Source organism: Venturia canescens, chromosome 2 (genome assembly GCF_019457755.1).
Source record: "Venturia canescens isolate UGA chromosome 2, ASM1945775v1, whole genome shotgun sequence".
In the NCBI taxonomy this organism is placed as follows: Eukaryota; Metazoa; Arthropoda; class Insecta; order Hymenoptera; family Ichneumonidae; genus Venturia; species Venturia canescens.
Window position 1 is genome coordinate 31,463,310 of NC_057422.1, and position 27,859 is coordinate 31,491,168.

The following is a 27,859-nucleotide window of genomic DNA, read 5'->3' on the forward strand; positions in this document are numbered from 1 at the left end:
TTAATAATATGAATCGATCCGCTGCAAACTGAGCGGGTGAAAACAAGGATCGGAGAGGGCAGAGCCAAACTGAATATCAAGCAAAATATGGGGATGTTCAAAAATAATCACGACACAAGAAATAAATTAGAAAATATTTATTCAATTAAAGTTTCTAATATCATTCAAACAGTTGCGTGTATTTTTGTTCTATTTATTCGTATATATAACCTATGTACACATGATATATAACCTGGTTCTCTGGTTTAATTGAAGGATTATTTCAGTTAACACTTATTTCCAATCGAACGAAATAATGAAATCTTGAAAAGTTTCGTTGACATATATGCATCGCGCATTTTTTATATTCTTTTTCACACACACATCACAGACTACATTTACGCGGCCGCTTTAATACCGGTTTAATATATCACAAATAACAAAATAAATAGTAATATGCACTTCTTTAGATGACGAAAATTATTTTTTTATTGATCCCGCACGCACTTCGTAATCTCGAAACTCTGTTCATACGATCAAAAACTGATACATGGTTTGTACATATATATATGTATATCGGTCGAATTTATGACTGCTGTTACCAGCTGTGCTGCGCCGTGTGCTACGTTCTGAAGTTGACGTCAGATTTCCAATCATCAACAACTAATTTCAACAACCAATCACAACGTCTAAAAATGGATGTCGTCAGATCCAACGAATCAGAAACTCGAGAGCATCAAAGTGCCTTTGATGGTGTTTATAAATACAGACGCATAAATTCTTGAATGTGTTGGTAACTTTTGCATAATCTTGAGCCCGTGCAAAGTTTTTTCTCAGCAATTACAACACCGATCATGCTGATTTAGGGCGGAAACGAAAGAGAATTACTCAATTGGCTTAAACTTCAATTTTCAAGTTGCTAAATGGCTCCTGAGCTTCGTAATTCAATAAAATCACATGCCAATTTTACCCCCACCACAGCGAATCGTTTTATTCAGAGAAAGTATAGTCTCGGCGAGAGTCTCGGGCCAGCAGACGACAGGGCTGTCAATGTACTTGTCCCGAGACTCTACCGAGTCTCTTCATACCTTCAAACTTTGATATTTTTGTGTCGCAGCATGTGTGCCAACCATTTTAATTTTTTACTCCAACCGCAACATGTAATTTCAAAAATTCATCACAAAAGTTTTCAGCTTTACTATTCAACTTAATTTTCCTTTTTCTAAATTCCATGCTAAATTTCTTAATTTCTAAATTTATTTCTAAGTTATCATGAAATGAAATTGTTTTCCTCCACAACTAATGCAGGTACCTTAAACGTCTTTGATTTCCGTTGCTCTGTAAAATTAAGTACGCTCAGTTTTTGTTGTGTCTTGAATTTGATCTGTCTTTCCTCTTTTCCTTTCTTTTTTCTAACGTTATAAGCCGGAAATCACATCTCAGCCCGCAACACGCATTGCTACATGCTCTTGAGTTCCCAATGGACAAAACATATTAGGGTACAAGGAAAAAAAGCGCCGAAATCCAAGAACAGACCTGTGACGAAATATTTCCAGTACAATTTTAACGAAATTTTGATCTTTTTTCGTGGAAACCAACGTTATAAGCCGAAAATCATATCCCGGTCTCCAACCCACTTTCGACCGTGCTGTTTGGTTCCTAATTGACAAAACATATTAGAGTACGAAGAAAAAAATTACCAAAGTCCAAGGACAGACCTGTGACCAAATATTTTCAGTACAATTTGGACGAAAAATAGGTCTTTTTTTCGTAGAAACCAACGTTATAAGCCGAAAATCATATCTCGGCCCCCAACCCGCTTTTTACCGTGCTCTTTGGTTCCTAATTGACCAAACATATTAGGGTACAAGAAAAAGAAGCGCCAAAGTCCAAGAACAGACCTGTGACGAAATATTTACAGTAAAATTTTGACGCAATATAGGTCCATTTTCGAGGAAACCAGCGTTATAAGCCAAAAATCATATCCCGGCCTCCAACCCGCTTGCGACCGTGCGCATGAGTTTCTAATTGACAAAACATATCAGAGTACAAAGAAAAAAATTGCCAAAGTCCAAGGACAGACCTGAGACGAAATATTTTCTGTACTATTTTGACGAAAAATAGGTCTTTTTTCGTGGAAACCAACGCTATAATACGAAAATCATAAATAATCCATAGAAATTCAAACTAAAATCCTATAGTCAACTGAAAATAAATAAGGAACTTTTGAGAAAAAAGACGTGATATCAAACCATAAACTTCCCCTAGGAAAAAAAAGGTTGGGACAAGTACATTGATGGTCCCTCGTTTGCTGATAATTCCATCCATAAAAAAAAACTTGAAAAAAAATTTTTTTTTAATTGTAAAAAAAATTATTTTATTAAAAAAATTATTAAAAAAAATTCGAAAAAAATTGCACAAATCTTGAAAAAACATTATATTAAAACAAAAACTAATCTGTATCTATTTTTTAAAGTGTCAAAAGAATCAAATAACAAGTAAAAAATAAAAAACCGAAAAATCGGTCTTGAAATCATTTTGGAAACCGATACCTCATTCTTCTTAATAGATTCGAACAGCTAAATCAACTGAAAAAAATTCCATCTAATTTACGTGCGACATTAAAATTTATTATATTAATTCGAGGCCAAGTATTTTCTAATGAATTGAAAAAAGTTATCACTTGAATTACGTGCAGCATTAAAATTTATGATATCAATCGGTGGACAAGTATTTTATTAGTAACTCCAAATTTTGACATTATTAAATTCTTCTAAGAAGCTTTTAAATCCAAAAAAATCACATGAAAGCTAGTCATATGTTACTCTATGGTGGCAGAGACTTATAAGAAAATCAATTCTTCTCAGACTTTCAGGATCCTCTGGTATTATTCACAAAATTCGACGTCGATTGGATCGATACAAATTATGTTTAAATATGTGTTAAAAGTACTTGTCCGGCCCATCACTTTCCGTTTAAATTGTTCATCCCAATAATAATCAGTGCTTGTCTTGAACTGATGGATCACAAGTATCCATGCAGAGGGAATTAAGAGAATTATCTTCAAGTAATTTTTACGTAATTGCACAAATTTAATAAAAAAAGCAAAGAAATTGTTCCGCAATATACAAGGGATATTATTGTCCATTGATAAATGAAAATAATTGTACATAATATATATGTTCAAGTTTAAAAAATAACTCTCCAGTTTGTATTCAATGACGGCAATTTTTGCTTCTCACTTATTCTTTCAGCGAACGAATTCCATTCGGAATAAGAACTAACCTATACTATTATTAAGAACATTAAACTAATAATGAATAAATAATAAACTAATAATGCCTTTCCATAAATGTTTAACCGGATTCCGTCATACAATTCCATTTTTTCATGATTGATTTTTATTTAAATGAATAGTGATGGGCCGGACAAGTACTTTTAACACATATTTAAACATAATTTGTATCAATCCAATCGACGTCGACTTTTGTGAATAATACCAGAGGATCCTGAAAGTCTGAGAAGAATTGATTTTCTTATAAGTCTCTGCCACCATAGAGTAAGATATGACTAGCTTTCATGTGATTTTTTTGGATTTAAAAGCTTCTTAGAAGAATTTAATAATGTCAAAATTTGGAGTTACTAATAAAATACTTGTCCACCGATTGATATCATAAATTTTAATGCTGCACGTAATTCAAGTGGTAACTTTTTTCAATTCATTAGAAAATACTTGGCCTCGAATTAATATAATAAATTTTAATGTCGCACGTAAATTAGATGGAATTTTTTTCAGTTGATTTAGCTGTTCGAATCTAATAAAAAGAATGAGGCATCGCTTTCCAAGATGATTTCAAGACCGATTTTTCGGTTTTTTATTTTTTACTTGTTATTTGATTCTTTTGACACTTTAAAAAATACATACAGATTAGTTTTTGTTTTAATATAATGTTTTTTCAAGATTTGTGAAATTTTTTTCGAATTGTTCTGTATTTTTTTTTATAAAATAATTTTTTTTACAATTAAAAAAAAAAATTTTTCTAAGTTTTTTTTATGGATGGAATTATCAGCAAACGAGGGACCATCAATGTACTTGTCCCAACCTTTTTTTCCTAGGGGTATGAATTTTTCAAACCATAATGCCAATCGCAAACATGGTCTGGAAATACTCAATATACATGTCGCTTCATCACTTTGTCGAATTTTAGAAGTGTTTATTGCATTTCCCAGATTCAAATTTTGATATCATGAAAATTAAGCACCGCAATGCCTTATTCAAATAAATTTCCAAATTCATCATGTAACAACTCAAGTGAATATATCTACCTATGTACATGGCCCAAAGATTTTTTAAAACTCGGATGTATAAACAAGCAATCATGAAGACATTTTGTTATAAATTTTTCAAATTATCTTGTTGAAATCAATATGAGGAAATATAAATACACATGTCTCATATATCGTCTAGAGAAGAAGTAGATATTGGTATGGAAACACTATAAGCTAAGGAGGTTGGAAAAAGGGCCAGGTGGACACAGCCAAACAAAATGAAAGAAAATATGACAACAATACCTCAAATTAGATAGTTTTACTTGATCAAAGTTTTCCAAAATATTCTTGAATTCATTTAAATACAACCACGCATATTTTTTCTTTAATGTACCTACACAACATTAAATTTCTGTTTGAAAAGAACGTTTGAGAGGTTATAATGAACGAACGTTTTTTTTTCTCATTATTATTATTATTATCAGTCAACACTAATTAGTCACGTTATTAATAATATTGGTTCCTTCCACATTTTAATAACTATTTTCATTTTTTTACACTCCGCACGCAACAGCACTCTAGGGATCATAACCGCAAACATCAACATGACGACATCAACATTTAAACGAAATTTGCAAATCTTGCACCGTTGATCCACGGGGCTACGATCGCAATCACTTTATAATAACATAAGGCCTGCTACACACGGTCAATAATATTGCTCAATATAGGTGATTGCCCAGTATTAGTGAACGTATAGATGTAGTATTGAAACATTGCGCAATCACTGAACAGAAGTTTAAGCTATCTTACATTTATGGCGCACTACACACCATACAAACTTATTGTGCAATTTTACTGTGCAATATTATTGATCCTGTGTAGCGGGCCTAACAGACGATAACAAACGGTATACAAGAAAATATTGCGGACTATCAGAAATTCTTTCATCGGCGATTGGTCGAGACGGATAGATTCTCACCGGTGATTTGTTGTGATGGGCATCAAGAGGCCGTTGTATGTATCGGTCTAAACCCATATACAGATGCGTCAACTCCGTAAATGTGTTGGTACCTTTGCATAATCTTGAGCCCGTGCAAAGTTTTTTCTCAATAATTACGCCACCGATCATGCTGATTTTGGGCGCAATCGAAAGAGAATTGATTAATTGGCTGAAACTTCAATTTTCAAGTTGCAAAATAACGCCTGAGTTTCATTATTCTACAAAATAACATGTTAATTTTACCCCCACTACCACGAATCGGTTTATTCAGAGATAATATGGTATCGGCGAGAGCCTCGGGCCAGGAGACGACAAGGCTGTCAATGTACTTGTCCCGAGACTCTACCGAGTCTCTTGATTATTTTGTAGAAGGATGCTGGATTCTTATTTGAATTTTATATCTTTCAACTAAGGACATATTTTAAAATGTTTGTGCAATAATGTATGCAAAATTCAAATTTTTCTCAATTGAATTTTTTGCGAAATTTTATAGTCAACTTTTTAACCAATATTATTTCGTATAATAATTTACAAGAAATTTACTTTATGGAACAATTAGTAATTACAATTTTTTCAGATATTCTTTATATGTAGAGAATCAAATTCGAAATGAAACCATTATAAAAACATGGCAGAAGGTCTGTGAAAATTACAGAACCACGATGGTTTATGCGTACTTCTTCAACGCGAATTAATCTTTACAAATCTTGAAAATGGCACGACCCTCTGGTATTTATCCTCAATTGCCCATCAATAGTTGAAAATTATTCTTTGTTAATCAATTTTTTTTAGAATCAATTTCAAACCATTACGCGGTATCGTAGACGAACAAAAGAATTACAAAAGAAGAAAAATAGGACACAACAAATTACAACCACAAAGAATACAAAGACAAAACATTACAAAAACAAATTGCGACTAAAATAAATTAAGATCATAAAAATTTTAAATAAATTACCCACGGAAAAAAATTATATACCAAAAAATTGAAACAAAAAAAATTTGGCCGTTGTACTTGGCGTTTTTTTTCTAGCTAATATTATCTAATTTACCTGTATCTTATACTCACAAATTCGAAAGTCGAGTAAAACGCCAAGTACAACGGCCAAATTTTTTTTGTTTCAATTTTTTGGTATATAATTTTTTTCCGTGGGTAATTTATTTAAAATTTCTATGATCTTAATTTATTTTAGTCGCAATTTGTTTTTGTAATGTTTTGTCTTTGTATTCTTTGTGGTTGTAATTTGTTGTGTCCTATTTTTCTTCTTTTGTAATTCTTTTGTTCGTAGTGCGATGTACTCGGCAACTTCTGCATTTATTTAACAACGTTTTGTTTCTTGGATTTAAAGTCTTACGACCATTGATTTCCATGATTTTACAGATGACTTCCCAGAGGGCATAAATGTACTTGTCTCTAGTTTTTTTACAGCATTCGTGCTGTGTTGCAGGTTTATTTGACGACTTTTTGTATACTCGAAATCTGAAATTTTATGGGATACATTGAAAAATTGAAATAATGATCATAAAATTGAAACATCTGATCACCCAATAAAGCAGTTTATATATTCACCTACACCCATCTCTCTCTATATATTTATTTTGACATGCTGAAGCCGAATTCCAAAATACCGTGAAAATAGGTAAAAATTGCGAAAAATGGTCGTTGAGCAAAATTTTGTTGACCTAAATCTAGAATGTTTCTCGTGTTTTTCGAAAGTTCTGATAAACAAGGTTTCAGACAATATTTCGGATTTTTCGATTCTCACAAGTGACCCATGAATCTCATTGTCAGTATCCACTTATATATTTGAAGCCCCTGGCTCAAGGAATGTCTTGGTATGAATCAGTTGAGATTTCACACAATCTGGACAAGCGATGAGAATTTTTATTATGAGGTCCAAAAGCTTGGAATATTTCCATGAGGCACCCGAGACTTTGTAAAACCATGTTGACCAATTGATTTTGTTCTTCCGAACAGATGTACCAATATTGCGATCGTAGAAAATCACTCCGTATCGGTTTGAAGTTAAAAGTATTATTAGGAAATTGTGCACCCTTTCCACTGCAAAATCTATCGACGTCAAAAAATCGAATTGAAACTTGAATATTACTTCAGAAATCAATTGACTGTAGAATTTTAATTAAAATTGAACATGACGCTAAACGAGTTTATCAGTTGTGCAGTTTATATTCTGTTTTAGGATGTTTTATCAAAAGGTAATGATTAAAAATGATGAATACAACGTTTTTATCACTCCTTCTTTCGGATTAACAAAATGTTTGCCGGTTCGTTTGCCTGTTTTGCTTTTGAACCAGGCAAATTTCCGGGTCCCTTCCTATTATTGTACCGCGAAACAAGACTCTGCAAGACCGGAAACGAAAAAAAAAACACGCATTAGTTTTGCTATGGCTGAATTTTCAAAAACCCAAGATTTCGCGGTGTCGAGGACGAAATGAACGGTGGTGTGAAAATAATATGTCAACTCGAGGAAAATACAAGAAATAATTCCCTGTCCGTCGAGTAAAGCTCGAATGACCGAGGAATGACCTTCCACAAGAAAAGCGAGTATAAAGTGTACGTAACAAGTTCTAATACTTTGGGAATCCATGAGCTTGGTTCGTTACGACAAAGTCTCCAAAACTTCTGTGTGAAATGAAAAATACCACCAAGCGGAACCATCTGACATTGCTCTGACTCGATAGCATACCATGAATAAATGACGAATGAGAAATAGTGAAGCTGCGACAAGCCTCTTCCACATTTATCAGCACTGGGGATCAAGGGACGCGGTAGCGGCTCGTATTGTTACAAGATTCTGCAATCGAAAACATGCAATTACTGTTTTACTTTGGAAAAACGTTTATCAGAAAATCTTTTAATCATAAATGACATTTCAAATGATTTGATTCCATCCAATAGTCGTAAGACTTTTAAAAGTTCTCTTTAAATTCAAGTCAATAATGAACATTTTTCTGCTTACTTGACAACCATAAACTACACGGCAGAACACACAGCACAGGCATTATTAACATTTTTTTATAGAAGTATCCAAAAGTCTGAGAATTTCAAAACCATTGTCACCAGCTTGTACGTATGCAATTACAATCGCAAGATCTCTATCATCATTTTCTTTTCAGACCACCAGAAATTTTCTCAATGCGTCGAGCCCTTGACTAGAATTAAACTTTCTTAGTGTTTTTCCATACAATGGGTTTGCTTCTTCGGTAGATATTTTTGTAGTCCTTGATCTTATTCGTCACTCCTATCTTGGGTTATTTTATTTATATTTTTCAATGGAATCTATCCAATTTTTGATAAAATAGCATAATGAAAATGATAATGATCATCTACAAATCTGATAATATTCAGTTTTGGAGAGCTGATGAAAATTGTCGCCATGACAAAGATGCAGAGGCATGGATTTATTTATTTATTTAAATCTCCTTTAAAATGTAAAAGGATATTTAAAAACCAATTTCTCGTGAATTATTGAATAAAATGTTTTCCATATGATATAACAAATGAAACGAAAATGGAATGTGTAGGGAATTGAAATCTGAGTATATAATCAAACAAATATCGTAGACGAATATAAATTCTTCATTTGTTATTAAATAAAATGTTTTCCATGAGAATTGAATAAAGAATCAAAAATGTAATGTGTTAAATTGAATTATTGTAAAAATAGATATATTCAACAAATATACCCATCTATAATATTCAATTCAATTCTACACATTTCCGTTTGGATTCAATATTTATATCATACACAATACATTTTATTTGAAAATTTATTCCGAACTAGGGTGCATTCCGTGCGATTAAGCGTGTGAATAGTTTTCTTGTAGCGCTGCAGCGCTACTTTTATTGCAACAGCGTCTTCAAGCCCACCAATCTTGAAGCAGTTCAATAAGAATAAACAGGAGTACAGGGGGATGGCTCCATAGTTTTCGATGTCCAGGTATATTTCTCAAGAGTTTTTGATGTCTAGGTATATTTCTCTACGGCTTTCGATGGCGAGGTCAACGGCTCCATAGTTTTCGATATTTAGGTCGCTGTAGTTTATGGGGTCGAGAACAATCTCTCAATGATTACCATGTTAACACTATTATTGTCATTGTTTTTCGATGTTTGAGAGGACGTTTCCATGTTTCATTATCTTTTTCATCTCGTATCATGTTTCATTAGGTTCCAGTATCTAGATTGACAGTTTCATGTTTATCAGTGTCCGGTGATATTTATTCACGATATTCTGGGTTCTTGAAATCTCCTCTGTTATTGAAGACCATGGAGTCTTCGATCAGGATATCGATAACCATGATGAAATATATCCAGACATCGCAAACCATTGAGTCATCGACCTCGACATCGAAAGCTACGGGGAAAATACCTAGACATCAAAAACTGTGGAGCCGTCGACCTGGACATCGAAAACTATAGAGCTATCGACCCAAACTTTGAAAACCATGGATCCATCAACCTAGACATCGCAAACCGTAGAGAAACATAGCTAGACATGGAAAATTATGGAACTGTCGACCGGGATAGCGAAAACTATGGAGAACTATACCTGGACATGAAAAACCATGGAGAAATATGCCTAGGCATCGAAAAACATGGAGAAGTATACCTAGACATTAAAAACTATAGCGCCGACGACCTGGATAACGGAAACAGTGGAAAAAAATATACCTAGACATTGAAAACCATGAAGAAATATATCTGGACATCGAAAACTATGGAGGCGCCGACTTAAATCTCGAAAACCTTGCAGTCGTCGACCTAGATATCGAAAACTATGGAGCCGTCGATCTGGACATCAAAAACCATGGAACCGTCGACCTAGACATAAAAAACCATGGAGCCTTCGACCTAGACATCGAAAACCATAGAGCTGTCGACCTAGACATCAAAAGCCGTTAAGAAATATACCTAGGGTCGAAATCTATGAAGCCGTCGATGTGAATGGCAACGACTATCATGAATCATACCTAGACATCGAAAACCATGAAGAAATATACCTAGACATCGAAAACTATGGAGAAATATACGTAGACATCGAAGACTATGGACAAATATACCTGGACATCGAAAACCATGAGGAAATATACCTAGACATCGGAAACTACGGACCCATCGACCTAGACATCGAAATTCTTGGAGCCGTCGACCTAGACATTGAAAATCATGGAGAAATATACTTAGACATCGAAAACCATGGAGAAATATACCTAGACTTCGAAAATCTGGGAGAAATCTATCTAGACATCGAAAACCATGGAGCTGTCGACCTAGACTTCGAAAACCTGGGAGAAATCTATCTAGACATCGAAAACCATGGAGCCGTCGACCTAGAAATCGAAAACTATCAAGCCACCTACGAGAGATGGATTTTGCTTGTGCCCTTGGTGAAAAGGGGTCGAGATCGTTTCTCTACTGCGTATGCACCGACACATCATTCTAACCTCGTACGATGACGCGCGTAATTATTTTTTTCCTGCAAGTTTTGCTCATACAAAAAATAAAGAATGTACGAATGTACATTTGGCGCATTCTTCACTTAAATTCACTCCAATGCTTATCATCAACGATAAACACGAGTAAAAAAAGCCCAATCCAACGATTTACTCGATAGCATCATACCTACTAAAAGAACATTAAACGATAGCATCACACCGACTAAAAGAACATTAAAAAAAAGATTCGGCCACAATACGTGACTCAGATTTCTTGGTAAAACGAACATGTGGTATCCTTTAATCTCTGAATGATTCGATAACATTTCGTGAAATTGACAGCTTAAATTTTGAATACAACGGGGAACTGTCACTTTCCAAATTTTTGAAGCATGAACAGATTCATGGAAATATATAGGTATACAATTTGTATTATGACACCAGAAAAAAATATATAGATATATAAAATGTATTATGGCACCAGATTTGTCACTAAAGAAAAAACAAATAAACATCAAAAATGTGTGCGAAAAAATGCAACATTTTTTGATGAAATTAAAAAATAAATAATTAATATCTTTTCAATGCGTTAAGCTACAGAGTTCGTAGAGGTCGCGATCGAAAGATAAAAAAAAATAAAAAATACGTCATCTTGCAGGATTCTTTGGAATACTGTAATTATTCAGTTATTAAAGAAATAAATTTTGAGTGTTATCGAAAACAGCTGAAAAACACTCTCGCTCCGGTAAAGACTCTCTGGAAGCGACTCGTCATACATAAATGTACTTGTCTCAGAGTCGCTACCGCGACTCTAGATACCATTTAATGGTTTCAATTGAGGAAAATTTGAATTTTGCATACATTCTTGCACGAACATACCATAATAAGTTAATTCATAGAAAATCCAAAAAATAATCCAGTATTCTTCTACAAAATATAATTTCATGTCTAATGATAATAAATCATTTTCCAGTTATTCGCCAAATAATTTTCTTCTCACACGATCGTTCCATGACTTTCAAGTCTTTTTATTCAGCGAATAATACTTTGCCAAGAATGTGTTCTTAATCGTTACTGAACGATGAAATTTTTCTATCATCTCGCAAAACACCTAAAAATTCAAATTTTAGGAGAGGAAATACACATATAATCATTTTAGGAGACGACGTTTTCATTCGAAATCAGTGGATAAACGAGTAAACTGACTGACAAGGAAACATAGGGAGGTCGACCCCTCCGATTTTGATCAAATTTATATATGTTGTAGTACATCGAAAACTAAGAGACACGTATTTTTTCTTATCGGCCCATAAACGGTTTAACGGGGTGAAAACAACCCCCGAAGATGGGCACCTCACGGGGTGGTTTCTCAGTTTTGCATATAAGCGCTATATGTATTCGAATGAAACCAACGCTAAAATATTTATATTGATAAATCATCGAAAACGCGCCCAAGACTTTTTAGAGGAAAGGGTTTTTAAGGGGTGAACAACCTCTAATTCGAAAATTTTATTCTGTACCATAAAAACTATTCTTCCGATTCGAACGGTACCAACTGCATTTTGTAGAGGTCGAAAAATTAGTCGATACGTGTTTCGGGGTTTTTCGGAAAAATTCGCTTTTAAGGTGGTAAATCACCCCTTTCGTCGTAATACCTTATATCATTATAAAAACATTTTTATTCTTAACCCTCTCGGACCGTATGTTGCTTCTACGCAACACGCGCTTCCAGGCCCAATAAAACTGCATCGGTCAGTAAGGTCGGGGTTCTAACTGCCTATTTCCATGAAGCACCTTAGATACTCCTAAACCAAGAAATAAATTGCTTTAACTCATCGAAATATCAATATGAAGTCGGAGTTTCATGTTGAGCTGGCGTTGTGTGAAATGGTGCTTTAGTTATCGCAAAAGAAAAGTGGGTATACATTTTTTTTTCGTACTCCAAACGTTATTTCCTTTCAAAGGGAAGCTAATATGATGTATTTAAGGTATTCGGTGCTAGATTCATTCGTAAATTTTTCTGATTTTGCTCCCCAAGAACCTGGTGCTGCGCGCAGCGAACATTCAAAAATTCATATTTCCCAACAAAAAAACTGAAATGTCACAATGGATTCGGAAACTAGAAAGTATTTTGAGATAAAATTATGAAGGGAAACATTTTCCGTCAACGCGAAATAGGTCTCGGTCTGAGAGGGTTAATTATATTGTTGTACGGTAGCACAACCACTTATATATATTATTGGAATGTGTTCAAACTCAAAAATACATATTCAACTACCATCATAATACGTTAATATAGTTTTCAGATTATTATTAGTTTTTATAGTCCGTGCAGTAATGGTATTCATCAAAAAAGTGTTGTAAGCAAAGTAATTTCTTACACCACGAACATCTTATTATTGCCAATTTCTCACAACCTTGAACATCACATTGAGGTCTCGATGATTGTCCGAAAGAAAATTTGACAGGGTTGACAAATTCTTCAGTTTTATCGCTTGTAAACCCCTTTTGTACCAAGCATATCGAAACAAATTTTGATACCTTGGAGAAGATAACTGATTATGAGATAAAGATTGCAATTTGATTATATTATTTCTTAAAGGTAGTTTGAGATCATAATCGAGTAACAAGACAGTGTCTGAAAAATGTCGAACAAAATTCTTCCATATTCTGAATCCATATACATCGAGTGGTTGACTCCTTCCGGTTGTACCTTTTGGTATGATCATTGTTTTGATGCTTTTTCCAATCGGTGTAACCTGCCTGACTACTTGTGTGCAATGTCCACTCCATGAATCTATCAAAAGTACGCTTTTTGAACCGATGTTAGGGAAAAAGACCTTTTCCAGCCACATCTTAAAGTGATCTGCAAAATTCAAGATAACGTTTGTTTTAATTTTTCTTCCATATGTAGGATTGACAGATTTTGAAACAATTTTTTTTTCTTATAGCTGAAAATACAAAAGAAAATAGGGTATACAAATACCTGAAGTGAATTTTCCTGACTTGGAAGCAGTCAAAAAGATATTACTTGGTTTGAATAAGGTCGTCTCTATAATTGGTCCAAATGTTCCGGAAGGTTCTTTCAAAACAATGAAAAGTGGCGATAGTAATTTTCCCTCTGCAGATATTGTGGGCTGTATAGTGCAGCTGTGAGTTGTCGAAGACACTGACTGCACAAGGCATTCGATTTGTTTTGTGCCTTCTACTGCCAATGTTCGTCCTGAATGCATTTCTAATTGAAACCCACTTTGGTCTGAATTGTATATGTTTTGTAAACCATATTGTTCAAGAAGAGATTTAATTTCATTAACGAAGTTATCTGCATCTCTTTGCAAATCTGCTCCTTCCTCTACAGTTTTTCGGGTTACAAATTTGTTAATTTTTCGAGATGTTATACGGTGAGCTTTCTTAAATTTCAACAACCACCAATCGGAAGCCTTGAACTCCCAGCGTCTTCAAATCCCATCTCTTTTTGTGCTTGTAGGGCCCACCTCCGAAGATCCACATCATGAACAATTAAGCCGGCATCAACAGCACTCTTCATATTTTCCAATGTATATTGAGATATGCGAGCTAGTTTTTCCATGTATGTTCCACCTTTGTTGACTTGATGAGCCCAACGTTTTAATTAACTTTTAGATGTCACTTTTTTGAATCGGTGTTTAACAGTGTCTACGCTTAAGTTCTTTTTCTTTCCGCTCCTCCAAAATTCAACTGCTCTTCTTTTATAATCATAGCTCAAATCTTCTTCATCGGTCGAACATATATCGTATGGTATTCCACGACTCCATTCCATCGCATTATCTTCTATAGGATTCGTCTCACACTCTTTATTAGGCTCTTGAAAATCTAAAGTATTTTCTTCAATATATTTCATTCCGGTAAAATCTTGCATACTTTGCAGTAAAAATTTTTCGATATTTTCTTTCAATTCCCGCTCTTCATTATTGATTGGGCTTTCAGCAATGTTCATCGCTTCAAACGTGATCAATAAAAGTCGTATAACATTTAATGCATTTACAATCATTTTGTATTACGCGTGCAATAGCGGTGTATATTTCACTTGAATATCCCGTGACGAACTGATATTTGTCTCCAAAAATTGCTTTGAGGAATATGAAAATATACGCAACACCCAAGCCAGATAAGCACGCTTGGCAGAACGATAAACAAGGAGACAGATGGCACAAGGCTACAACCTACGCACAACTATAACTACGCACAAATCTATCTTCCGAATAACAGTCATATCACGATAAAATCACGATTAAGATACTTTGGAGTTTGGTAATCGGCGATGGATATCAAGGCCGTGATATTTTTATTCCGTTGTACTCTGATGTATCATTTAAGAGTATGGATCAGTCGACTAACCTCACTTGGAATTTTTGAAATTGGAATTCTCTGACACGGTTTGATCGATTAAAAAAAGGCTCTGTCAGCCTACGCAGAACGATGGCAAAAATCGACTGACAGAGCCTTTTTTTAATCGGTCAAACTGTGTCAAAGAATTTCGATTTCGAAATTTGCACCTATCTCTCTCGCACTCACGGTTGCGATATACCGACTGATCCATCATCTTTATATAAATTTACAGAGCGTAGCATGGAGTGTTCACATCATTTAATATGGATATACATACTATACTTTATAATTAAATCTAATTTTCTATATTTTTCTGAACGGGGCTCTGCGGCAGGAATTCCTTTCGAATGTACAACATTCTATGGTCTATAGCTTATCACATTTAAATCTATGCTTTATTTCCATTCATAATAATTAAATCGTAACTCACAAAGGGGCGATGTGGAAATTATCGATACGGGGATGATCTCGCGTAGAAATATGGTCAAAGGTAAACTTATTTTCGAGTTTGAAGACATTCCAATAATATATATAAGTTGTCGAGCTACCGTACAACAATATAATTAAGAATAAAAATGTTTTTATAATGATATAACGTATTACGACGAAAGGGGTGATTTACCACCTTAAAAGCGAATTTTTCCGAAAAACCCCGAAACACGTATCGACTAATTTTTCGACCTCTACAAAATGCAGTTGGTACCGTTCGAATCGGAAGAATAGTTTTTATGGTACAGAATAAAATTTTCGAATTAGAGGTTGTTCACCCCTTAAAAACCCTTTCCCCTAAAAAGTCTTGGGCGCGTTTTCGATGATTTATCAATATAAATATTTTAGCGTTGGTTTCATTCGAATACATATAGCGCTTATATGCAAAACTGAGAAACCACCCCGTGAGGTGCCCATCTTCGGGGGTTGTTTTCACCCCGTTAAACCGTTTATGGGCCGATAAGAAAAAATACGTGTCTCTTAGTTTTCGATGTACTACAACATATATAAATTTGATCAAAATCGGAGGGGTCGACCTCCCTATGTTTCCTTGTGAGCGGATAGCCGGTATATGTGTATAGATAAATTTACTCGCTGGTAATTTATTCGTCAGATACGGGTCATTCTATTCAAAAAGTATAGCTGATAAGAAATACAGGCATCTGAGGGTCAGGAAAATTTCGAACTGCTACGGTGATCAATAGACCTACGGGGCAAATGACACAGTAGAGGGGAGCTGCAACGAAGACATATCGGATATGGTGGGGATGGCTGAGCCTGTCGGTGCCAAAAGTGGGAATACGCGAGCATCGGGGAAATGTCGAACTGCTACGGTAGTCAATAGATCTACGGGGCAAATGACACAGTAGGAGAGTAGCCCAGTGGAGAATAGCGCGGGGCAAATGGCACGGTGAAGAATTGCCCGGTGTCCAAATGACACCCTGCACTTTTTTCGTGGAAACCAAAGTTATAAGCCGAAAAACATATCTCGGCCTCCGACCTGCTTGCCACCGTGCTCTTGGGTTTCTAATTGACAATAGTACATTATAACATTAGGACGAAAAAGATTTTTGCACCCGGGTTATACGAAATTTTATATTACGAGGTGCGGAAATAGGGGTTTTGTGTACGCGAAGCGTGTACGCGAAGCGTGTACGCGAAGCGTACGCAAAAGCGTCCATTTACGTACCGCGTGATATAAAACATATTAGAGTACAAGGAAAAAAATCGCCAAAGTCCCAGAACAGACATGTGACGAAATATTTCCAGTACAATTTTTACGAAAAATAGGTCTTTTTTTCGTGAAAACCAACATTATAAGCCGAAAATCATATCCCGGCCTCCAACCTGCTTGCAAGCGTGCTCTTGAGTTCCTAATTGACAAAACATATTAGAGTACGAGGGAAAGAATGGCCAAAGTCCTAGGATAGACCTGTGACGAAATATTTCCATTACAATTTTGACGAAAAATAGGTCTTTTTTCGTGGAAACCAACGTTATAAGCCGAAAATCATATTCCGGCCTCAAACCCGCTTGCGACCGTGCTCTTGGATTTCGAATTGACAGAACATATTAGAGTACGAAGAAAAAAATTGCCAAAGTCCAAGGACAGACCTGTGACAAAATATTTTCAGTACTATTTTGACGAAAAATGGATCTTTTTTGTGAAAACCAACGTGATAAGCCGAAAATCATAAATCATTCATAGAAATTTAAACTAAAATCCTATAGTCAACTGAACATAAATAAGGAACTTTTGAGAAAAAAGACGTGATATCAAACCATAAACGTCCCCTAGGAAAAGGTCAAGTAACTTGGTCCCTCGTTTGCGGATAATTCCATCCATAAAAAAAACTTTAAAAAAAATTTCTTTAAAAAATTGTCAAAAGAATTATTATATAGAAAAAATACAGAACAATTCGAAACCAATTTCACAAATCTTGAAAAAACATTATCTTCAAAAAAAAACTAACCTGTACCTATTTTTTAAAGTGTCAAAAAAATCAAATAACAAGTAAAAAATAAAAACCGAAAAATCGCGCTTGAAATCATTTTGGAAATCGATGCCTCATTCTTGTTATTTGATTAGAACAGCTAAATCATTTTAAAAAAATTCCAACTAATTTACGTGCAGCATTAAAATTTATTATATCAATTCGAGGCCAAGTATTTTCTAATAAATTGAAAAAAGTTACCATTTGAGTTACGTGAAGCACTAAAATTTATGATATCAATCGAAGGACAAGTAATTCATGAGTAACTCCAAATTTCAACATTATGGAATTGTTCTAAGAAGCTTTTAAATCCAAAAAAATCACATGAAAGCTAGTCATTTGTTACTCTATGGTGGCAGAGACTTATAATAAAATCGATTCTTCTCAGACTTTCAGGATCCTCTGGTATAATTCATAAAATTCGACGTCGATTGGGTCGATTCAAATTATGTTTAAATATGTGTTAAAAATACTTCATGTGTTGAAAGTACCTATCATCGAAAAAGAATTTCTTAATGAGTTGAAAGGTCAATTTCCAAGTTGCAAAATGGCTCCTAAGTTACGTAATTAAACAAAATTTGTTACGAATTTTATCCCGGCCATCGTGAACAGTTTTATTAGGAGAAAATAGAGCCTAGGGGAGAGCCTCGGGCAAGCAGATGACGGGGCTGCCCATAGACATGTCCCGAGACTCTACCAAGTCTCTTGATTAAAACGACAAGTAAAAGTGTGGAAAATATATGAAGCGTTCATTCAATCAATTTTAATCCCAAAGATTCGCTTGTTCTCGATCGCGAGCTCAATGACTGCGATATATGCTGAAATGTACTCTCGAGCCGTGCCGAAGACGAAAATTGAAAGAGCTCGTTTTCAAGTGTCAGAAAACCTGTACAACTATAGGAAAGTTCATGCGATATCAATGGCCGCAATAGTCCAAAAACTGGTGCTTGACCGCTCGAGTATCATGCTGCTCCCGTCTACCGAGCCCCAAAATGTTCCAACAGTAGCGGTGAAGCGCAAACTCGATCGTGAGTGCTGTCGCTACCGCCTTATTAGTAGCATCCTACAACAGTTTTGTCTTATAAATCATTTTCAATGAGTCATAATGCATATTGTCAGTGTTTTATTGAACTAAAATTCTTATCTTTTGAAGCTATGCCACCATCATTGAAGGGAGGTGCAAGCCGTCGACAAGATCTACCGGGAGTTTCAAGCCTCGTTGACATTTTGGAGACAACAATTGCCGGTAAACATGCAGTCGCCTCTGGCGAAATTTCGCCCGGTGATATTTTGGCCTCCGAGCCAGCCTTGGCCTCCTGTCTTCTTCCTGAATTTTACGGTACTCATTGTCACCATTGTTTGACGAGGTAACTATTTTCTCTGAGGTCTATAATTAACGATAGATTTATGTATGATCCTAGTCCCACATTTATTTACATTGAAAATGATCAGTAATCGGTAATTATGCGTTTTTAATACTTATCCGAAAATTGATGAAAGAATAAATTCTTCGTGATGTTGTTAATTGGACCACAATGAGCGATATCAAGAGACTTGGTAGAGTCTCGGGACAAGTACATTGACAACTCTGTCGTCTGCTGGTCTGAGGCTCTCGCCGAGACTACCTTTTCTATGAATAAAACGATTCGCAGTGGTGGGGATAAAACTGGCATGTCATTTTCTAGAATTGCGGAGCTCAAGAGATGTTTTGTTAAGCGAAAATTAGTTTTGAGACTAATTTTCAAAATCTCTTTCGAATGAGCCCGAAACCAACACAATCAGTAGCGTAATTGCTGAGAAAAAACTTTGCACAGGCTCAAGACTATGCAAAAGTTACTAACACATTTAGAAATTTGATGTGTCTGTATTGTAACTTAACGCTCTTGCCAACCTGGCCTGAACGCCGCCACGCGTTGGTTCGAGCTACCTTAATTTTTAAAAGGAGCAGGTATGAAAGAAACATGAGAACGCGGAATTTCGATTTTGAAGAATTTAACAATTCCGATTTATTCAATTTTGATCGATTTTACAGGATCTTTGGTTTTTTTGATTTATTATTGTGATAGTGTTCGCCAATTAGGGGAAACTCGATTGCGCTCGCCGTTTTCGATTGGATCAATTTTTATTAATTTACCCGTTTTTCGCTCGCTTTTAAAAATAGTAGTTTCGATAATTCAAAAGTGTTTCGATTTTATATAATAAAAGAAATTTATTAATTTGACGCAATATAACCTCAAATTCGTACCGCGGCCTTTTGAATTATTTAAAATTTACAAGATTTACAAAATTTACAGAAATCTCGGTTTTGTTTGACTCGGACTCGATTAATTTCAACGTTGAATTTGAAAAGAAAATATACAGAATTTACAAATTTACAAATTAATTTACAAACAAAATCATCCCTGATTCTGGCAACGCTAAAGAAGAACAAAAAAAATGTAGCTTAGGTTTAGGATGCGGACCCCAGACTACGGGATCGATACGTCGTCGAGTCTCGCCAATATCCTGAGCATCCGCGAGGTTAGGTAATTGATTGTCCACGGACCACGGGAGCAGAACGTCGCCGAACCCCTTCAATGTCCCGTGCAACAACAATTCGGATAATTTTTATATTTTAGGGTTGCTAGTATCAGGGAGAGCAGTTGAGGTCAGCCTTTTTGTTCCGAGTCAGAATTTTGAGGAAGAACTGCCTCACGAATGAGCCGTGCACCGACTTTTATACCCCGTTCCCTACTCTAAAATGTCTCAATCGCCGAATTTTCGGTTTTCGGACGCGTTCTGCGCATTATTTTGTAACGGGCCTCGCTATTGGCTCGCTGCCATGATTCGCGATCTACTGTTGGTCGAGCGGATTAACGTACGATGCGCGGACTACCGCTTTTCATGTTTTTCAACTTTCTGTTTTATTGAAATGATAAAAATTTAATAAGAATCGTTATCATTTAATTTTCTGATCCATTTGGCTTCGCTATTTCATTTAACGATATTTGAATGGATTTTATTCGAGAAATCGAAAAAAGTCACGTTCGGGTTCCTATAGCCCATGATCGCTTATTCCCGCGCATGCGTCGTAAACACGCGTCTCGTTTTATTTAAATTTACACAAATTTTCTAGAGGGAATGATCTTTTCCTCATTTTTCTATGATTCGTTATAATTTTCCGTATCTTTTGAGCCTATTTACATAATTTTACGAAATCGCGTTGAATCAAGAGACTCGGTAGAGTCTCGGGACAAGTACATTGACAGCCCTGTCGTCTGCTGGCCCGAGGCTCTCGCCGAGACTATATTATCTCTGAATAAAACGATTCGAGGTAGTGGGGGTAAAATCGACATGTTATTTTGTAGAATAATGAAACTCAGGAGTCATTTCGCTACTTGAAAATTGAAGTTTGAGTCAATTAATAAATTCTCTTTCGATTACGCCCAAAATCAGCATGATCGGTGGCGTAATTACTGAGAAAAAACTTTGCACGGGCTCAAGATTATGCAAAAGTACCAACACATTTACGGAGTTGACGCATCTGTATATGGGTTTAGACCGATACATACAAGGGCCTCTTGATGCCCATCACAACAAATCACCGTTGAGAATCTATCCGTCTCGACCAATCGCCGATGAAAGAATTTCTTATAGTCCTCTATATTTTCTTGTATACCGTCTGTTATCGTCTCTTAGGCTCGCTACACACGGTCAATAATATTGCACAGTAATATTGCACAATAAGTTTGTATGGTGTGTAGTGCGCCATAAATTTAAGATAGCTCGAACTTCTGTTGATTGATTGCCCAATGTTTCAATACTACATCTACACGCTCAATAATATTGTGCAATCACCTACATTGCGCAATATTATTGACCGTGTGTAGCAGGCCTAATAATGTAGGTTATATATACGAGTTCCCTTTGATAGCTGTGTCGTAACGAACCGGCCGGGGTTTGACGTTACGAAGTGCGGGACAAATGTAACAAAAACGTTCGCCCCGTTAGTGAATAATAATATAAATAAGGCAAATCAGTTTATCATAAATAGGTCTGGAAGTTGTAAGGAAAAGTGTTCGTCAACCTATAACGTCAAATTTTCTTTTTCCGATCTGAAGAATTATGGTTGATAATTAATAAAACAAGAACACACGGAACTGTTAGTATATAATGTGAGAAACTCCAATGGAATAAATGTTTTCTAATTTATTTCTTGTGTCATCATTATTTTTGAATATTCCCATATTTTGCTTCCTATTGAGTTTGGCTCGGCTCTTTCCGATCCTTGTTTTGACTCCATTGGTTTGCAGCGCATCGATTAATTCGTTGCCTGAGATGTGTCCTCTGATTTTCTACTACTTCTTCATGCTGATTGTGGTAACGTGATTCAAGAGGTTTCCAACTATGATCATCAATCGCACCTTTTAGACATCAGATTCTCAAAACAGTTTTTGGTCTTGATATAAGTGTAGTGATTCTTTTTCCACCTGGTCTGTCGAGTAATAAATTTTGAAACTTGTTCTAAAAAGTCTTTGGATGCTTTTTTTGCTGATAATATGAAAAGTTGAATCTTCGCAATGCGGTAGGCAAACACAAATTTTTACAACAATACTTATGAAATAATGTGTATGATGAGTATTCCTATTCTGCAAACTGCAAATGTGGAATTATTGGTGAAAACATTCATTACGATAAGTTTACAGTTGCTCAGTTTTGGATGCGATTAAGTATAATACCTGCCAACATCATGGAAGCCTACAAAATTTCTGAATGTTATGTGCGCTATGTTATTTTAATGTAACATCATGACTTCTAACAACTATTCACTATAATGCTATAAATTTGGATCATTGAAATACAGTAAAAATCTGCAAACTATAAAATTTATATACTGTGCCATTCATTTTACTTTTTGACTCTCACCGTAACATAAATAAGAAGTGAAAAATTCATTACAAAAGTCTTCAGTTGATCATTTATGGATGGATTTGAAATAGCTGTCTTCCAAACTAATTGCGCAGATACATTGAATAGCAGCAGATACCTGCGAACTCTGAAATTTCTGTGGGTAAGTATATGTGCTAGTATCACCCCCTATCTTTGATTATGGTAAAATGTAATGGAACTTAGTTCAGCAAGTTTTAAAGTGTTTCTTTCCAAATAGTATTGAAATTTGTATTACTGCGGTATGGAGCGAATACCTTCAAACTTTGATATTTTTGTGTCGCAGCATGTGTGCCAATTATTTAAATTTTTTACTCCAACCGTAACATGTAATCTCAAAAATTCATCACGAACGTCTTCAGCTTTTCTAAATTCCGAAATTTTCCTTTTTCTATACTATTCTGAGTTTTTAAATTTCTAAATGCATTTTTAAATTCTCCTGAAATTGTTTTTCTCTAAAACCAATGCAGGTACCTTAAACGTCTTTGAATTCCGTTGCTCTGTTGAATTAAGTGCGCTCAGTTTTTTTTGCTTCTTTGAGTTCTGCCATAATAAAAGTTCCCGGGTGCCTTTTTTCTGCTATCAAACTGTACATAAATGGATCTCAGCGGCCACTTGCAAACTTTGGAAATATATTTCATCGGGGGCACGTTTTGGATGACACGAAAATGTCTAGATTCAGAATGCAAAAACGACATTTAAAAATGGCCAATTCCCTTGGATTTGTTGTGACTTGAATTTGATCTATCTTTCCTCTTTTCCTTTCTTTTTTCTAACGTAATAAGCCGAAAATCATATTCCGGCCACCAATCCGCTATCGACCGTGCTCTTTGGTTCCTAATTGACAAAACATATTAGAGTACAAGGGAAAAAATCGCCAAAGTCCAAGAACAGACCTGTGACGAAATATTTCCAGTACAGTTTTGACGAAAAATAGGTCTTTTTCGTGGAAATCAACGTTATAAGCCGAAAATCATATCCCGGCCTCCAACCCGCTTGCGACCGTGCTCTTGGATTTCTAATTGACAAAACATATTAGAGTACAATGAAAAAAATCGCCAAAGTCGAAGAACAGACCTGTGACGAAATATTTCCAGTACAATTCTGACGAAAAATAGGTCTTTTTTTGTGAAAACCAACGTTATAAGCCGAAAATCATAAATAATTCATAGAAATTTAAAGTAAAATCCTATAGTCAACTGAACATAAATTAGGAACTTTTGAGAAAAAAGACGTGATATCAAACCATAAACTTCCCCTAGGAAAAAAAGGTTGGGACAAGTACATTGATGGTCCCTCGTTTGCTGATAATTCCATCCATAAAACAAACTTTAAAATAAAATTTTTTTAAAAAATTTGCAAAAAAATTATTTTATAAAAAAAATACAGAGCAATTCGAAAAAAATTTCACAAATCTTGAAAAAACAATATCTTAAAAAAAAACTAACCTGTATCTATTTTTTAAAGTGTTAAAAGAATCAAATAACAAGTAACAAATAAAAACCGAAAAATCGCGCTTGAAATCATTTTGGAAACCGATGCCTCATTCTTCTTATTTGATTCGAAGGGCTAATTCAATTAAAAAAAATTCCATCTAGTTTACGTGCAGCATTAAAATTTATTATATCAATTCGAGGCCAAGTATTTTCCAATAAATTGAAAAAAGTTACCATTTGAAATACGTGCAGCACTAAAATTTATGATATCAATCGAAGGACAAGTAATTTATGAGTAACTCCAAATTTCAACATTATGGAATTGTTTTAAGAAGCTTTTAAATCCAAAAAAATCACATGCAAACTAGTCATTTCTTACTCTATGGTGGCAGAGACAATCGATTCTTTTCAGACTTTCAGGAGCTACTGATATTATTCACAATATTCGACGTCGATTGGATCGATAGAAATTATGTTTAAATATGAGTTAAAAGTACTTGTCCGGCCCATCACTTTCCATTAAACTTATTATATTTAAATAAAAATCAGGGCTTTTTTAGAACTGATGGAGCACAAATATTCATGCAGAGGGAATTTAGAAACTTATCTTCAAGTAATTTTCCCTTAATTGCACTAATATAATGAGAATGGAAACGAATTGTCCTACCATATACAAGGGATGTTTATGTGCATCGATAAATAAAAAACATTTTTCACATTAAATATGTTGAAGCTTCCAAAATAACTCCCCAGTTTGTATTGCTATGACAGCAGATTTTACTTCTCACTTCTTCCAGCGAACGAATTTCATTCGGCATAACTAACTTATACTATTATTAAGAAACATTAAACTAATAATAAATCCCATTTCAATCAATTTTTAACCGGATTCTGCCGTACAGTTTCGTTTTTATATGATTGATTTTTATTTGAATGGAAAGTGATGGGCCGGACAAGTACTTTTAACTCATATTTAAACATAATTTCTATCGATCCAATCGACGTCGAATATTGTGAATAATATCAGTAGCTCCTGAAAGTCTGAAAAGAATCGATTGTCTCTGCCACCATAGAGTAAGAAATGACTAGTTTGCATGTGATTTTTTTGGATTTAAAAGCTTCTTAAAACAATTCCATAATGTTGAAATTTGGAGTTACTCATAAATTACTTGTCCTTCGATTGATATCATAAATTTTAGTGCTGCACGTATTTCAAATGGTAACTTTTTTCAATTTATTGGAAAATACTTGGCCTCGAATTGATATAATAAATTTTAATGCTGCACGTAAACTAGATGGAATTTTTTTTAATTGAATTAGCCCTTCGAATCAAATAAGAAGAATGAGGCATCGGTTTCCAAAATGATTTCAAGCGCGATTTTTCGGTTTTTATTTGTTACTTGTTATTTGATTCTTTTAACACTTTAAAAAATAGATACAGGTTAGTTTTTTTTTAAGATATTGTTTTTTCAAGATTTGTGAAATTTTTTTCGAATTGCTCTGTATTTTTTTTATAAAATAATTTTTTTGCAAATTTTTTAAAAAAATTTTATTTTAAAGTTTGTTTTATGGATGGAATTATCAGCAAACGAGGGACCATCAATGTACTTGTCCCAACCTTTTTTTCCTAGGGGTTTTAATTAACAAAAGAAAAAAATATGATAGTTCGAGTTTTTAATACGCGGCGCCGCTAGTGTCGCGCTCCGCCACTTGTATTGGGCCTTTGTATTGCCCTCCAGTACGGCCGCCGCCGGCCAGCAGTGTCGCGGCTCACCGGTCGTTGTTCGAGTTCGGTCAAAACATCGTCCCGCATCGCAATGTTTTTCGAGGTTAGGATCGGGTTCGAGTCGATTTGAAAAGTGTTTCGTCACAATATATATTGTAACGGAACAGAGTCCCATACACACACACACACGTACACGCTCATACACTCACATACCCAGACAATCAAATCACGAAGTCAGCGCTCGACGCGTACACACACGCCAGAGGCCGAACACCGACGCGCACGAACACGCGCTTAGCAGAGCCAAGTACGTGAGCAGTGTAACCGGCTCAAACTAGATTCCCCCAACAATTACTCAGGCAAGAGCGGGTATATAAGGCCGACGAAACGGTCAGAATCTATCTATTCTTTCATATCCTACCGAACGATCCAGTTCCTCCCACAGCCTCCGGCCAAGTATCAGCATTGCGCCTGACGCTTAGCATAAAGGACTCCCTAGAACACCCAAGTGTGCGGTGACCGTATTGCACGATCGCCAAGCTATGTCCATCCTGTTAGAACGGCCGATTGAGTACTAGCATTACGTCTAGCGCCTCAGGAAGACTCCTAAGAAAAAGGTGTGACGTGATCGTATTGCACGATTGCCAAAACACTGTCCTATTCCAATAGCATCACCCCATACGTGCTGGCATCGCACCCAGCACATATAAGGTGCCCTAAAAGGAGAGTGTGAACGTGTGTCGAGGAATACAACCGCGTTCACCGACACTTTTTCCCCAGGATCGGACTTTATCATTTACCAAACGGTGATCAATCAAAGGCACTTTGATGCTCTCGAGTTTCTGATTGGTTGGATCTGACGACATCCATTTTTAGACGTTGTGATTGGTTGCTGAAATTAGTTGTTGATGATTGGAAATCTGACGTCAACTTCAGAACGTAGCACACGGAGCAGCACAGCTGGTAACAGCAGTCATAAATTCGATCGATATACATATAATATGTACAAACCATGTGTCAGTTTTTGATCGTATGAACAGAGTTTCGACATTACGAAGTGCGTGCGGGATCAATAAAAAAATAATTTTCGTCATCTAAAGAAGTGCATATTACTATTTATTTTGTTATTTGTGATATATTAAACCGGTATCAAAGCGGCCGCGTAAATGTAGTCTGTGATGTGTGTGTGAAAAAGAATATAAAAAATGCGCGTTGCATATGTCAACGAAACTTTTCAAGATTTCATCATTTCGTTCGATTGGAAATCAAGAGACGCGGTAGCGGCTCGACGCCAAGTATTAAAAGGAAAAACTGCAGCGCAAAAAAAAAGCCAGCGCGAGCCCTGCCGCTACTCTTATATACGCGAATATGCCGGTTTTATGTCGTCACAGAATTTTCAAATGGCTCTCACAAATAAACCATTTCATAAAAGAACTTGAAAATTTGTGACGATTTTTTTTCGATTTTTCTCTTTCCATTGGTCTTTGTTGCAAGTAAATCCGTCCAGTAGATCCTGAGATATGTAACGTTAGTGATTTAAAATCCATCATTTCGGGATTTTCATTTTCTTAGAGACAGAGGGGCATAAGTTACGCTTGTTTACATTTGAACTTACGTCCTTTGCACGATTTTTAACTTTTGTCACACTCTACGTCACGTACTACGCTGAACGCGGCTACCCCCTCTCCTTCTGCGTCGCCGAGCGAGAGAGACAGAGAATGGGCGCACAGCGGGGACAGTACCAGCTCCTGGTTTGCGCATAAAATATGTATATAATTATTGTAACGGTACGTTTGTGCTTATGCACACCGTCACGCCAAGATTCGAGCAATTCTATAATAAAGAAGAGCGGGCATGAAGGAAAAACAAAAGTAAAATGAAATTAGATTGAAATGACAAATGTTTTATTCAATTTTTAATTGTTTTAAACCAAATTACAAAAATAAAGGCTTTTTATTTGAAATCGAGTTTTTCCGCTTTATTTTAATCGCATGTAAAATTTTATTTCCGGTATTTTTCTTTGTAAAAAGAATAATTTTCGCAGAATTAATTATCAAAAACTTCGCATGAATTTACGCTCGCTTTTATTAGAATAATAACAATTAATAGTTTCGCTTGCAATAATAATTTTTCAATGTAACAATCATTCTCTCGCCAACGCTTGCTTGATAAATTTTCAATTAACTTATTTGATAATTTGATAATTGAGCTC

General features: G+C 35.4%; 1 protein-coding gene across 2 annotated transcripts in view; it reads left to right on the forward strand.

Moving 5' to 3' along the window:
* The window catches only part of LOC122406467 (SET and MYND domain-containing protein 4-like), a 1,392,500-nt gene that overhangs the window by 477,678 nt on the left and 886,963 nt on the right, over positions 1–27,859 (forward strand). For both annotated transcript variants that reach the window (XM_043411934.1, XM_043411935.1), the window contains exon 5: positions 18,713–18,926. In XM_043411934.1, the coding sequence (XP_043267869.1) occupies positions 18,713–18,926 (214 nt within the window). The remainder of the gene's footprint in view (positions 1–18,712; positions 18,927–27,859) is intronic.